The sequence below is a fragment of the Cygnus olor genome, chromosome Z, assembly GCF_009769625.2.
Source record: "Cygnus olor isolate bCygOlo1 chromosome Z, bCygOlo1.pri.v2, whole genome shotgun sequence".
In the NCBI taxonomy this organism is placed as follows: Eukaryota; Metazoa; Chordata; class Aves; order Anseriformes; family Anatidae; genus Cygnus; species Cygnus olor.
Window position 1 is genome coordinate 24489221 of NC_049198.1, and position 13935 is coordinate 24503155.

The 13935-nt window shown below is 43.2% G+C and overlaps 1 protein-coding gene and 1 pseudogene across 6 annotated transcripts in view; both read left to right on the forward strand.

Annotated features, from left to right (window-relative positions):
- The window catches only part of LHFPL2 (LHFPL tetraspan subfamily member 2), a 140367-nt gene extending 128405 nt beyond the window's left edge, over positions 1-11962 (forward strand). For all 6 annotated transcript variants that reach the window (XM_040541615.1, XM_040541611.1, XM_040541613.1 and 3 more), the window contains one exon: positions 9639-11962. In XM_040541615.1, the coding sequence (XP_040397549.1) occupies positions 9639-9895 (257 nt within the window). In that variant the 3' untranslated portion in view covers positions 9896-11962. The remainder of the gene's footprint in view (positions 1-9638) is intronic.
- Positions 9947-11962, forward strand: LOC121061786 (annotated as a pseudogene).
- Positions 11963-13935: the final 1973 nt, after the last annotated feature.

Below are 13935 nucleotides of genomic sequence, written 5' to 3' on the forward strand. Positions count from 1 at the left end.
TAAGTAATATAACTGAAAGATAAGCAGGATGGGGGTAGCATAGGATGCAGCCCAAACCAGCCAAACACAACGTTGTTTATGCTGTTGATCATCAAAAACCTTTCCTCGCCTTCTGGCACTCTCCATTAGCGCAGCCCGCACGGTCTGCAGCTGGCTTCACCCATGGGGCTGTCCCCATGGCTGCCCCTGCACCTCGCCAGCCCCCCAGTCCTGAGGCAGAGAGCTGGCAGGGATGGGTTCCCTTTGCCTGTTCCTCACACTTCCTCTTCTGGGGCCTGAATGCTGCAAGTTTGGGATTCCCTCCGTCGCCCGCCTGCGGTTCCTCCTTGCAGCATGGCTGGGGAAGTGACAAAGCTTCTTCCTGCATGAGACTGTGTCAGCATCCCACTTCAGTGTTCTGCTCTCCTCACCCCATGTGGAGGTTGCCTTCATACTTCACCCCTTTTTATTGCTGTCCAGCTTTTCCTCTGGTTCTCCCACCTTGTTGTAGGAGGCTGGCTTCCCCTGGCACCTGTCCTGCTCAGGCCCAAACGCTGAAGCCTCTTCCCACTGCGCTTTCTGTTCTCAGCTCTCCTCTGTTCATTCTTCTCTCCTTTCTATGCTTTATTATTTTTAACTCATATTACCGCTCATCCCTTCTCCTGTTACTGGCTGTGTTCTCTTGTGGGTCCCTCTTAGATGCTAATGCAGAACCTGGGCAATAGTTCAGCTGCAGGAGCTGTACTCTCAAATGCAAGGAGGTTTCTGGACAGTTTTCTAACACCAAGATGCAAAACCTGCTTTGAAGCCAGCTGCATCTTTACATCTCATGCACTAAGAAACAGTTCAGCATGCTGTACGTATTGGTCATTGTTTCCACGTGGGCGGGTGGCTGATGGGGAAAATGAACCAAGCAGAGCCTGATGGGAACCATCTGAAGGCAAAGAGGATTGGGAGCTGCTAGGGGGGGGGAACCAGCTGGGGGGCGGCCGGGAGGTTCTGGGGGATTGGTGGTGTGTGGGACTGATCGCCCCTGGCTGCAAGGAGCTGAGGAGGCCACTGGGAGTTGTGGGGAGGAAGCGGGAGGGCAGCCAGCACGTCCCTCTGAGGTGGAGGAGGAGGAGAGCAAGCTGCAGCGGGGGCATGAGGCTGCTGGAGCAGTGCACCAAGGCTCCGAGCATGATGTGAAGACTTGTGGTAGCAGCAGAGTAGTTTAGGATGTTCAACTGCATGTTGTCAAGAAGCATTGCTGTGTCAGAGAAGGGGCCAAGCTGGCGAGCAAGGAAAGCACTGTGTGCACTCACATGGCTGCCTGCGGGTGACAAGAGGCTGTGGCTTGCTGGGCAGTAGCAAAGCAGAGCAAGAGCAGTTTTGCCCTCAATGGCAAGGGAACTTCTTGTTTGTCTTTCTAAAGTGCAGAGCGTGCATTTTTCAAAAGCATATTTCCTCTTGGATTCAGCTTAGAATTTTTCTTTTCTGATGCCAGAGTTCTGAATTCTTGGGGTGGGAAGAAAGAAAAAAGGGCGGCGGGGATGTTGGGGGAAGGAGGGTATTTCTAATGGAAATCCTGACAGTCTGAACCACTCTTGCTGTCTGTGGTATAGTGCTTCCTGTAACCTACATGGCCAAATGCCAGCGCGACATCTAATACATGCTTGGCTGCTGAAAGTTCAAGCTAAGGGGACTGCTGTGTTGGAGCAAGAGGGAGTATGCCAGGGAAGGAAAATGAGTTCAAGTGCTAAATTGCTGTTGGGTCTGAGGGACGGACGGTATTAGTAACTTTAAAGAAATAAAGTGAAGATGTCAGTGTTTGGTTAGATTTGGAGGTCAGCTCACGTCCTACGCTACCAAAGTGGGCTCACAGGGATGAGCAGACACTCAGCAGACTGTAAATGCTCAGGTCTTCACAATTAAAGTGGGGCAGCTGATGTTTTCAGCAAAGAATGCCATCAAATGGTGTCCAGTGTGAGGCCCTTGCATGATTCCCTGAGAAATGCTTCACTGGGGCACGTGTGTGCACCAAGGTCCATTACCTGTAGTGGTGCTGGTGGGATGCTGGGAACACTTTTGCATCTCGCTTGCATCCTGCTGCCCTGGGAGAGAGCTGGCTGCCCCGCGAGGGGCAGGGAGGGAAATAACAGAGGAGGGATTCCGTTCTGGTGGGTATTTCCTTCCAGGCATCAGAGCCAAGACCGAGGCTGCTGTCGTATACGGGCAGCAAACCCTGCAGGAGAATATCCAAATGCAACAGCGGCGGTGCTTTCATTTGAACACAGGAAAAAAAGATGAAAGCAGCTCAGCCTCAGCAGGCAGAGGGGTGAGGGCGGTCTGCTTGAGCTGCGGGGTTGGTACCGAGGAAATGGAACGGAACAAAAAAATGTCTCGGAGCCCTTTCACCTCTTTGTTTAAGCTGAGGCGGATTGTTGCTTTGGCCTCCTTTACAGGGCCGTGGTCACGAGGTGTTTTTCTTTCCCTTTCTGCTGATTCAGCACAACCGATTCATGTTTTTGAGGGCACTGGCAGCAGCCAGTTGGACAGCAGTGGAAGAGGTTACGGCAAGAGCTGTGAAACGTGCTGGGTCTTTTCCTCCGCTTTTCGTGGATGGAATGTTTGACATCGCCTGGTATTTCCCTTCCTAACTTAGGAACCTCCCGAATTTAACCATCCACAGTTTAGTTTCTCATGTGGCATCTTCAAACCTGCTATCAGCTGTCTCAGGTTGAAGGCTCCCAATGCCCTGGTGGCTGTGCCTCTGCGCTGGCCCCATGCAAGGATGGAGTTGAACAGGGGGGTCTGGGCGAGGTGGTAGGGAGCAGGGGTTTTGGGTGATGCGTGAGGTCGTCGCAAGCATAATGAGATGCAATTTGCTTCCCTCCTCTCCTGAAAGCAGTCTACAAGTTTGCACTTTGTTAGAGAGAATACCAAGCAGTAAGATTATACCAATATTGGAAAAAAAAAATAAAGCCACCCCAAACCCAAAAAACCCCAAGCCCCATTACAAGAATCCCCCATATGCTGTCATTCTGCCAAAGCAACCCATATCAAGGCTTTATAAACTGACTTCTTTTTGGCTTTTTCCGTGGGTAGCAAAATATACATAATAGTCATAAGAGCCTCAGCATCTCACCCGTAGCCTTCCCCTCTACCTCCTGTCATGCACATCCTCTACCACGCGTTCGGGTCCCTGTTCCCACACCCTGCAGAGGTTCTTCCCTTGCTTTTCTGCATGAAGGCCGCTGCAGCCAGCCGCTTGCTCTCGGGGCTGCTGGCCCTCATCCAGGGTGACCGAGGGTGGCAGGTCGGGTACAGACCACGGGCCCCGCTGGCTGCATCCCGCTGGCACTGCCTGCCCCCCTGAGCCCGCCCCGCTGACTTCGATCAGATTAAGAGCTGGTTGCCAAAACATTTGCGGTCCTGAAGGTGTCTGTTACGTGGTGGCTGTCGCTGAAGTTGCGTGCATCTGCACAAGCCTCTTTGGGTTGGGGCAGCGTACTGCATTGACCCCAAGTTATAAAGGCAGGGTTGTTTGGCCTAGCTGGTGGCGTGCCCTTGCACCGAAGCAGTAATCTGCTGTGGTTGCACAGAGGAGAACAAGCAGAGTCACTGCCCGCACCGCCTGCGTGGTGTTGAACAAGGCTAATCCTTCCCCGCCTTCACCGTTTTTCTCCTCCTCTGCTGAAATGTTGTTGCTGGGCTGTGCCTGCTCTGTGGGGGCCTGTTGCACTGCCACCTCATTGATCACAGCTGCTTAATTTCCTGTTTCTTCAGCAGCATTTAAAACCTTTTCTTTTTTTTTTTTTTTTTTTTTTTTTTTTTTTTTTTTTTTTTTTTTTTTTTTTTTTTTTGCTATTTTGCTAGGAAATGAGAAGATAGTTTCAGGATTTGCAATGGAAATTGGCTTTGTTAGTATACGCTGTTGTTTAATGTGGCACAACAGCAGCTGCACGGGAGACTGTCAAAACTAAATAGCATGCCTCCACTTACCTAAACAGGCATCTGCGTAACCCCCTTCTTGAGGGTTGATCCCAGGGATGGAATGAGAAAGCGTTTGCGCAGCTCCCACCCCCAGCACGCGGCGTGACACACAAATGCCCGTCATGATTGACCAGTTTGTTGGTCTCCTGTGATGTTAGCCTAGCAACGGTACAGCGGAGTGTAAAAACCAGCAGAAACAATTGCTTGCTGCAGTTCTAGGCCCTTAGGAAGGGGAAAAACTCTTGGAGCACAGATTAAAAAAAAAAAAAAAAAAAAAGGTTTTCTTAGACAAAGATCATTGCTGAACTGTCTTCAGAATTTTCCCTCACAGCAACGCACTGTCTGCTCATACTGATATTTCTTAGTATGAGAAGTGGTTTTACAAAACTAGGTGTTTTAGGAGGAGGAAGCTGCTTTTATATCATTTGAACGTAGAAGGGCTAGTGTTTAACTGGTTGTCTACGTTGTAATCAAGAACAGACTAATAATCCTAACGAAATTTAAATCTAATCTAAATTTTCTATTTCTTAAGGCTTCTTTTTGAGTGCAGGTGCCTTGTAATTGATTACATAACATTATGGGGGCAAATTCCCTACAGTGAAACATGGGAAAATGTTCTCTGCTGACAGACTTAAAACAGGGAGTTTTAGATGAGTTATCTGGATAAAAAGATTTTTTAAATAAAGTTTCTGCTGTTTTTCATAAGCACCTGACTGTGTTGTGCAGCCTAGTTTCAGATCTCTGTTTTAAGGAATCCTAAGAGTAAAGGCATAGGAGTGCTGGCAACGACTAACAAGAAGTTAAATGTAAGTAATGCTGCATCCACTGCAACGCAGCTGTGCGAAGAGAGAGGGGGTTAAGTCTTTGACAGAGCACGCTTGAGCCCTGGAAGCTTGTATAGGAACGCAGTGGAAAATAGCCTCATGTCATGTTTTCAGAATGAATTTGTTCCTCCCAGCAGGAGAAACAAGCAGCAGTAATTCACAGGTAGATTGGCTGTGAATTAAAATTCATTTACTGTATGTTAGCGACAGGAACTGAAAGTATTCCTTGCGGAAAACTTTCCTTCAGAAAGGAAAAATTTTTGTTCTCTGTTCTTGATTCTGTCTTGAAGATTGGCTTCTGTTCAGATACACTGGGACAAAAGCAAGAAATGATTTATTAAGAAATCATTATCATCATAATCTACTGTCCTCCTGCCAGATCCATCTTAAGGCAAACTGTCGACAGGAGATAATTGTTGCTTCATTAGATTATGCTGACATAGTTATACAACACAGAAATAAGCTTTGTACTTCTATGACTAATGAAAATTTAAGTGCTTTAATCTTAACTTACAGCATTAAACAGCTTAGAAAGCCGCAAAATGCGGATTAAATACAGAAGGAATATTTAAATATGTCAAGTATAGGAGTGACAGAGTCAAATTCAAGACTTGTAAGACTTAATTGATCCAGAGAGTAATTTCTTTTATGTGATTCAGTAGATTGTGCTAGGAAGTGGTCTTGTGCCTCTGTGCGCTGTGATTATGAATGGAGGCCAAGGATGAGCCGCTTGGTTCCTGTTCCAGCACCTTGTGAGCTTCAGGACAAACTCTGCCGCCTTTCATTCACTTGCTCCTGGCTCCATGTAGCCTATCCACTGCCCTTCTCCACCATCCTTCTGTGGGCGCTTCAGAAAACAAAACCAAGTACCCCCACACTGCCTTGTGCTGTCCATAAATGTCTGGAAACCAGTTAATCTTCATTTTCCCTCTGTCTTGTTGCAAGGGAGGCTATGGACATGATGAAACAGCTGCCAGCCTGCTGCTCAGGGTTATCTCGCTTGTTTCTTGCTCTCTGTCTCTGCGTGCCTTGTCTGAAAAGGACACTGTCAGCTATTGGAGGCAGAAACTATGAGCAGAGCTGCCAAGCTCTGCAGGAATGTGAATATAAATAACAAAAACGGGAGAGATGCGGGCAGGTGAGCCCCAGGGACTGAGCAGCGGGCTACAGAAAGGCAGAGACACAGGCAATTAAGCAGAGTTGTAAGGGACCTGGCCAGGCTGTGCCCTGTGGACACTAGCATGAGAAATCAGTGCTGAAAATTTACCAGTCTGGCCAGATGCTATCCTGTAATTGTTTTTTGCTCAACTGTAGCTGCTTGCATGTGTGTGAGATGTAGATCAAGGCTATGGTACTAGCCACAGAAACACCCCTGTGGGTTTTGCATGCTGCTTAAAATGGTTGTGCAGCGATCCTTAGGTTAGCGGTGAGAGCACACAGAGACTGAACTATTCACATTGCATTTAACCATTTCTCCTGTTTAAAGTAGAGATTGACTTTCCAAGGAGCATCATAACCTCTCCTGTCTTTGCTACCACTAATACACCTGACCTTGTTCTCTCCCCATGAGCGTTTTTCCTTTCCTTCCTTTTGCATCTGTGCTTCCAGAAGCACAGAGCAGTTCTTTTCTTCTGGTCTCTGGAAGTTGCTGCTCTGGCTACAGGTGGTTGGACAGTGAAGCGCTTTCTTCTGCTGACTTCTGCTTTAGACCATGGTTTGCTCCGAGGCTGGATGACAAAGAATCTTTTCAAAAAAAACCATTTTGTTTAAGCAACAGGAACCACTGAGATGAGCTCTGTAGCATGTGACCATCCCTTCTGTAGTCACTGGGAAGCAGCGACAAAGTTCCTCCTGATCCTTTACTCGAACCTCCCTTTCTGGGCAGCCTCCACAGGGAGGGAGAGTCAGGAGGGTACCTTTGAACCCTGCACAGCTGCGCCGATGCCCTTTGGAGCTTTGAGCTGATTACACGATGAGGTGTCCATTCCTCTCCGCTTGCTGTTAGTCAGTGTGAAACCCAAGGAGTGCCATTTCTGTTGTGGGTGTGTTGGATTGGCTTAATTGGATAATCTTTATTAACTTTCCCTAACAAGTAGGAACCAGGTATTACTGAAATTACAAACGACGGTAAATATTAGTGATAGTGAGGTGTGTTCTCAGAAACTCTGTGTCTGCACTGAAATGGAGTAGAAAGGAGGTTCAGTGGTGAAAACTCCCCCCCCCACCCCCCCTTTATTACACTAGGCCAACATGTGATTCACAAGTTAGCTATCTGAAGGGGATGGGGGGAAGAGGTGAGAATCTGGGCTGTGGCCATGGTCACAGTTAAATTTTCTCCAGATCTTTTCAACTGAGAAAGTGGCTGTAGTTTATCCAATTGTGGGCTGCATTCAACATTTCTTCAGGAATTTTCTGTACTCTTTAAAAAAAAAAAAAAGTCTGAATTCAGTAATGTACTGATGACTACACTTGACAGCAGTTCTGCAGCCTTTTGGTGGTGGCTGAGTTTTGGGTAGTGGCTTCTCAATTAGGGCAATACATCTTGTGAAACAGTAGCTTTCAGGGGTCATTCAGTGCTCTATTTTTGGTTAAAAGAGGTGGTTGTAACTTCTCAGTCCTGCCGTGACTCAGCTGGAAGCTACTTTGTAGTTAAACACAGGACCTCCAGGTTTGTTAGTGATGGGGTGGTAAACGTCAAAAACTTCCTTGGCAGCAGCAGCTACAATGGCATTTCAGGCCTGGTTTTGTAATTCAGTGCTGGTGATTTTTAACTAACAAAGGGCTTGTGATCATTAGAGAAAATGGCAACTGGAACATATTAATAACGTACGGTCAGAAAAATACATTGTTTAGTCATGCTGGTTACGCTGAACAGGAAACTAGTGATGAATTGAGGAGAGGAACTGCTGGTGTTTAGTCTGAAAGGGCTGCTGGGCTCAGCAGGATGAAAGCACAGCTTATCCAGGTCCGTCCAAGATAAAGCAATACTTTACACTTAATGTAGTTTGGCCAATCAGACAGGAAACACTGCACAAAATTTGTCGCTGGTTCTTAAATGTAAACAGTGATGAAATCCCTTCAAAGAGAACGGGTATCATTCACTAGCAGATTTTGCTGCCCTCAAAAATAGTAGCATTTAGTTCATTCATGCCAATGTTGTTCTATCATCATTAGAAAAATACTGGATTAATGACTTCTGTGAAATGTCTGGCATTTACAGACATTATTAATTTTACACAGTTGGATGATGTTTTTGCATTTTGTGTATATTCTATGCTTACTATCAAGGACTCAGCTTTTCTTAGGAATTATTATTTTTAATTTGGCTGAATTTCTTTAAACAAACAATTAAGGAAATCTAACGTACTGCAGAATGGGCTGTTCTAGCTGAATAGAAGATGGGAACAAGTTGTTCTTGGTAATCTCTTAGTACAGAGAAACAACAAGACTTTTCTATTTCATTAGCTAGTAGAAATTCTGGTATAAGATGAAATCTATGAATGAACGAGTGCCACAAATAAAAAGCACAACTTTCAGCTCACTTATAGATGATGGTAATACCTTTACCAGCTATCATCCTCAAAATGCCAGGCTCAATAAAGGGCTCTACAGTGCAGGACAAATAAATCAGGTGTAATACTTCTGTGAGTTAGAAGGCTGTATTCATTGTCTGAATGAATTGGTTGTCTTTAAGCAAAAACTGCTTTGCGTAATTCTTCATGTTCTTCTGAGTAAAATTTGAAAGAAAACTGTAGAAAGCAAATGTAAATACCTATGAGTTGTCTTCATGTTTAGCTATGTACCTTGTAGGAAGGAGATAAGTTTTTAACTCACTGTGATTTTTAGCAGAGTTTGTATGAAAGCACTACAACCCCTACCATACTACGCATTTTGATTAAAGCTCTAACCTTTGTACAAAGATGCATTATGTGTAGAGGGACTCTAGTATGACCTTTTCATTTCGTAATGAAGCCCTTCACTGCTTAGGTAAAGATTGGTCCTCAGAGAAAACTATCAATAAGAGAGACAATCAGATGAGCAAAACATCTCCTCTGAGCTTTTTAATTCCAGACAGAAGCACAATAAGTATGTTCAAGTGGTTTAGCAAGATCGGGAGCTGAGGCTTTTGCTTTTGCATTGCTAGAAACATTCTTTCCTGTGTAAGTTCTGCAGCAGCCGATCACCTCTTTAGAAGACCCCAGTGTTACCTACACACTGGCAGTGGATACTTACATCCATTCATTAGTGGCTGACTCCAGAGTCTCTTCATTGCAGAAGAAGCTTACTGAAATTGCTGGATGATTTTTCTACTACGTCCTAATGTGGACATGTAAGGAGATGTTCTATGAGATTGTTTTTTCCAGATAAGAAAATAAACATAGGACAAATCCAGAGGAAAAGGACAAACATATTTATGAATGACTAAATAAAGCTAAATACAAATTTGTAAGTTGATGCAAACATTTGTAGATATTTGAAATGTGGAAGTATAACAGTATGTGGAGATGCTCAAATGTTTGCAAGCTCTGTACACCTAACAGTAAGTAATGTGTGAAAACAAAGGATGGGGAAGGAATACATAGAGTAAAATTAACAACAAGGTAATTATATGTATATCCATATATATCCATATAATGTAGGATAGTTCCGGTTTTAAACAAAATGCTGCAAAGTATATACTACAGTGATTTAGTATTTGTACAATTAGTAAAGGAAAGGTGGATGAAGAAGAGTTGTCTTCTCCCAGTTCCTACTTGTGAGTCAGTAGTAGTCATTATAACTGTTAGTACGTGTGTTTCATTTGGTGTTACACTTATCTTTTGTTAAACTTCTGTCTTTTCTTTCTGTTTCTGTTTCTAGGCCTCTTCCTTATCTTAGGCTTGATACTTTACCCTGCAGGTTGGGGATGCCAGAAAGCAATAAGCTATTGTGGACATTACGCTTCTGCTTACAAACTAGGAGACTGCTCCTTGGGCTGGGCTTTCTACACTGCTATTGGTGGCACTATTCTGACGTTCATCTGTGCGGTCTTCTCGGCGCAAGCTGAAATTGCTACATCCAGTGACAAAGTGCAAGAAGAAATAGAAGAAGGAAAAAACCTTATCTGCCTCCTTTAACTCCAGTGGGGAAAATACTAGTGCCTGGATATTAATTTTCAGTATAATTGACTGGATAAGGAGATCCAGTTACCAGTTTCCACCATTTGTGTGATTGAGCCCCATGCAGTCCAGCCCTGAACTACTGAAATGGTCTTTCTTCCTTGCTGGGCAATGAGGATCGAATAAAGGATTCTAAGAAAGCAGAATGTAAATACTTGGGAATTTTTTAGTTTCATTATATTATCAGGACATTGTGGAATATACTAATCAGATTGGGGATGTGAGGAATCATGTATACCTTGGGGATATTGTTATGACTGACAAATTCTGATTGATCGGATTGCCTTGCCCACCTTGGTCACTTTGAAGAATTTGGATTTAAAATAATAAAAGCCAGCACATCTTCTCGTATATGGAGGAGAAGCTTATTTTAATTAGGCTTTGTTTCCAAGGGCTCCCCTCACCTGTGACTATTTCACCACCACCTGGTTTGGTACCATATTTTTCATTGAGGTGCTTTTTGATATTCAACTTCCTTAAAGTACAGTGCCTTCTCGGAAGTGTTGAGATGACGGAGAGAGCAAAGCTGACATGACACAGTTTACATTAATCTTTAAGCAGTTAAAGTTGAATCCCTTTCTTCAGCTTGAAACTTACAACACAAGATGCATGCCCCTTGTTGTTTAGCGGGTAAATTATTTTGGTTTAGACTATGCACAGAAGCTGTTGTTACACTGGCTTTCATTTGACTCTGATAAAATTGTTAGAAATACCATTTTACCATATGTTCGGCAAAGTATTTTTACAGCTACTCTGCTTTTGTTTGAAACCCCTGAAATCCCAAGCAGATGATAATTTCCCACAGCACAGCTTAGCATTATTTTGTGAATGCCAACAGCTGGGATGGGGCTTCAGAGTCTTCTACAAACGTAGATCAAATGTTGGACTTCAATAGTATTATTCTTGCTCTTGCCAGTGAAACTTCATTCCTAGTATACAGATCAGTATGTCTCATGTCCCAAAGCCAGCTGAGTCCTTAAGAAATTTAAATTTTTCAGGAAGTCATGCCAAATTCTAAATGGGTGGGAAGATCTTTTCCCATTTTTTAAACCACATGTAGTATGGAACCTTTTCCAACTAAATCAGCAGAAATAAAACAGACCTTGCCACAAATGACATTCCCTTCTCAAAGGCAGTTGGTTGCATTACTTGTGGTGTCCCATCACTTACTAGAACTACTTATAAAAACAAATCTTAAAGGTATTTTAAAAAAAGGAATGATGCAACTGTGGCATAAGAGCATAGGGAAGAATTCATGTGAGAAGTAATTCTCATGAAATTTAAGTGAATTTTAGACTCCTCTTCTTACTTAGTGGTAATGTTTCACATCATCCAGTAATAATGATGCTCTCTATCACTTCACTGTATAATGTGAGCAGAGATTCCAGTTTATCGCCAGGTCAGTCTATCAAAGTGTGCCATTAGCTATTTATAGATATTAAAAATCGTTACTCTGCAGGTAGAAGACTAATTTCTATACACTGCTCCTCTCCGGTGATGCAAAATACAAGACTCATTCATCAGCCACTACAGCAAGCACAGGCCTAGCCTTGAGCTAGCAAGCAAGCACGAGCAGTCCTGGTGTTGGAGCACCTCTTCAGTGCCTGCTGTGCCCCCCAGATGCTGCCTAGGCCTGGCTGACCTGTGCAGCAAAGCAGGCTCAGCTCCTCAGCGCCCAGCCAGTGCACATCAGTGCCCACTGCGTGTTCAAGCGACATGCCAGATGGATGCAGAGGTGACTGCTGAGCCACTGTTCAAAAACCAGGATTAACTTCTGGCAATACTAAAAAGGGATTGTTTTAATCTAGCCTCTTCTTGCATCCACCTGTTGCTCCAGCCCACGTCCACCACAGTCTAGATTTTAAAACGGGTAATTTTATTCTTAATATTTAATTAATTTTAAAAACACAACACCAACAACAAAACAACAAAGTTATTGTCTGCAGCTATTTATGCCAACAAGCTGCACAAAGCAAGATTTAGTTTAACAGATCAAAACTACTAGTGCAAACTGGTGTCCGAGGACCAAAAAAAAAACAAAAACAAAAACAAACAAAAAAAAAAAAACAACCCTCACAGCCATATTGTCCTGTCCACGCTTGTGCTTTTCGTGTTTTTTTCCTAGACACACAAACGTACCCTCTAAAGGGCATGCATGTTACTTGTACTTGAAGCCCAGCACAGCTGCTGGCTGGTACAACACATCCTTCTGGTGTTCCTCTTGAGCCCTCTACTGGAGTGCACACCACTGCGGCTGGGGCATTAGCTCAGTTGTGCTTTTGTGGACAGTGTAATGGGAAAAGAGGGGCTAGTAAGAATAAGAGTAGCCTACAAGTTGTTGAAAAACGAATTACAAATTAGATTTACAGTTTTAGCGTCTCTTAGGTGGGTAGCAATCCAATGTCAATGTTGCCACTGCCAAGTCTTGAAACTATATTATTGAGGAAAAAGCTGCTTTGGCTTCAACACTTGATTAGCCAGAATAAGGTCAGTTTTTCCAAAAGGTATGGAGGCCATATACTGCTTTGCTTTAGATGTAAATCATGAACAACCTTACTATACATTACTAGCCAACCTCTGCTATGATCTACAGCAGGCTTAAAATTTTTAATATTGGGGTTTTTAAATACAAAGGAAGTATTTTCAGTGGCATGTTTTGCTTTTGTTTGCATTTGTAACCAAGAAAAAAAACAGCTTTTCTGCTTGCTGCTGGTATGCTATCAACCTGCTGTGCAGCAGCATAATCAACTAACTTGCACAGATATCTATGTTCATTACATAGCACAGATAGAAGACAGGCTGGGAAGAAATACAGCAAAAAAATTAGAATTTCTTTTCTCAGGGTTCTGTTTTTCTAGCAAGTGATAAGGTGGTATATATTGCAGCTTTTTTCTGGATGAGTTTATCAGATGTAGGGTGCACTCATTAAATTTGACAGCTGTTTAAAGTTGTTCCCGAATGTCACCTCAGCAGCAGCTTTCAAAGATGTTTCCCCCAACCAGCCCCATCACCACCCAAAAAAAAAAAAAAAGAAAGAGAGAGAATTCAGCTTAAAGCTAAATAAATTTCATGAGGGGGACTGCGGAGTGTAACTGCTTGTTAAAGTATATGCACTGCATAGGATCTAGAAGACTTTGCTGTGGATTCTTTAAAACCTGTGTGCCAATTACTTCAGTTTAATTTTTTTTTGTGGTATTGAAGAATTCTTCAAACATCTGTGGTTTGATCAACTTTGTAAACTTATATTCTGTAAAGTGCCATAGACTTTTTTTTTTTAATTGTAGCATATTTAAATATATATATATATATATATACACAAATTTGTGTGAGATGTGCAATAACAGGAATGTCTTTTTTTCATAGTTTTTGCTTTTAAACAAGATATTTGAAAAGGGACTTTCCCAGGGAAGAAGGGGCTGGAGGTTTGGTGGTGTGGACAAACTAAGGATAGACTAATGCAATAGAATTATGGAGTTTGAGGATGAATACAACAGTAACAATAGCTTAAAGATTTAAGAAAAAAAATCTCTTCTAGAGGGATCTAAAATAGATCTATGTAGTACAGACAATTGAAATGTGAAACTGTAGCCATCTCTGGCAAAATACAATCTAAAAGCTGAAAACGCTCAGCAAGGTTTCTTCATGTGCTTTATTTATGCACTGCAAAAAACATTGCTACTGAGCTATTTCCTGTTTGTCTATATCACCTTTGTATCTATTTTACTCAATAAAGTTCTCTGGATTCTAAGTTTTTTTTCATCCTGATCATTTCAATTTTGCATTGTTATCCCCCGTCAGAGTGTCTCACTTGCCACTCATGGTCGTAAATGAAGAGGAGTTAGTCTTCCTTGAAAGCTGTGGGCACTGGTGCCTACCACAAGGGAAGGACAGATCCCAACAAAAGCAGATCATGGCAGCAACATATACACCACAGCCACTCTCTACAGGAAGAGATGCTGTGCCAGTCCAGCTAGATGAGATTTTGAGCCATGGTTTAT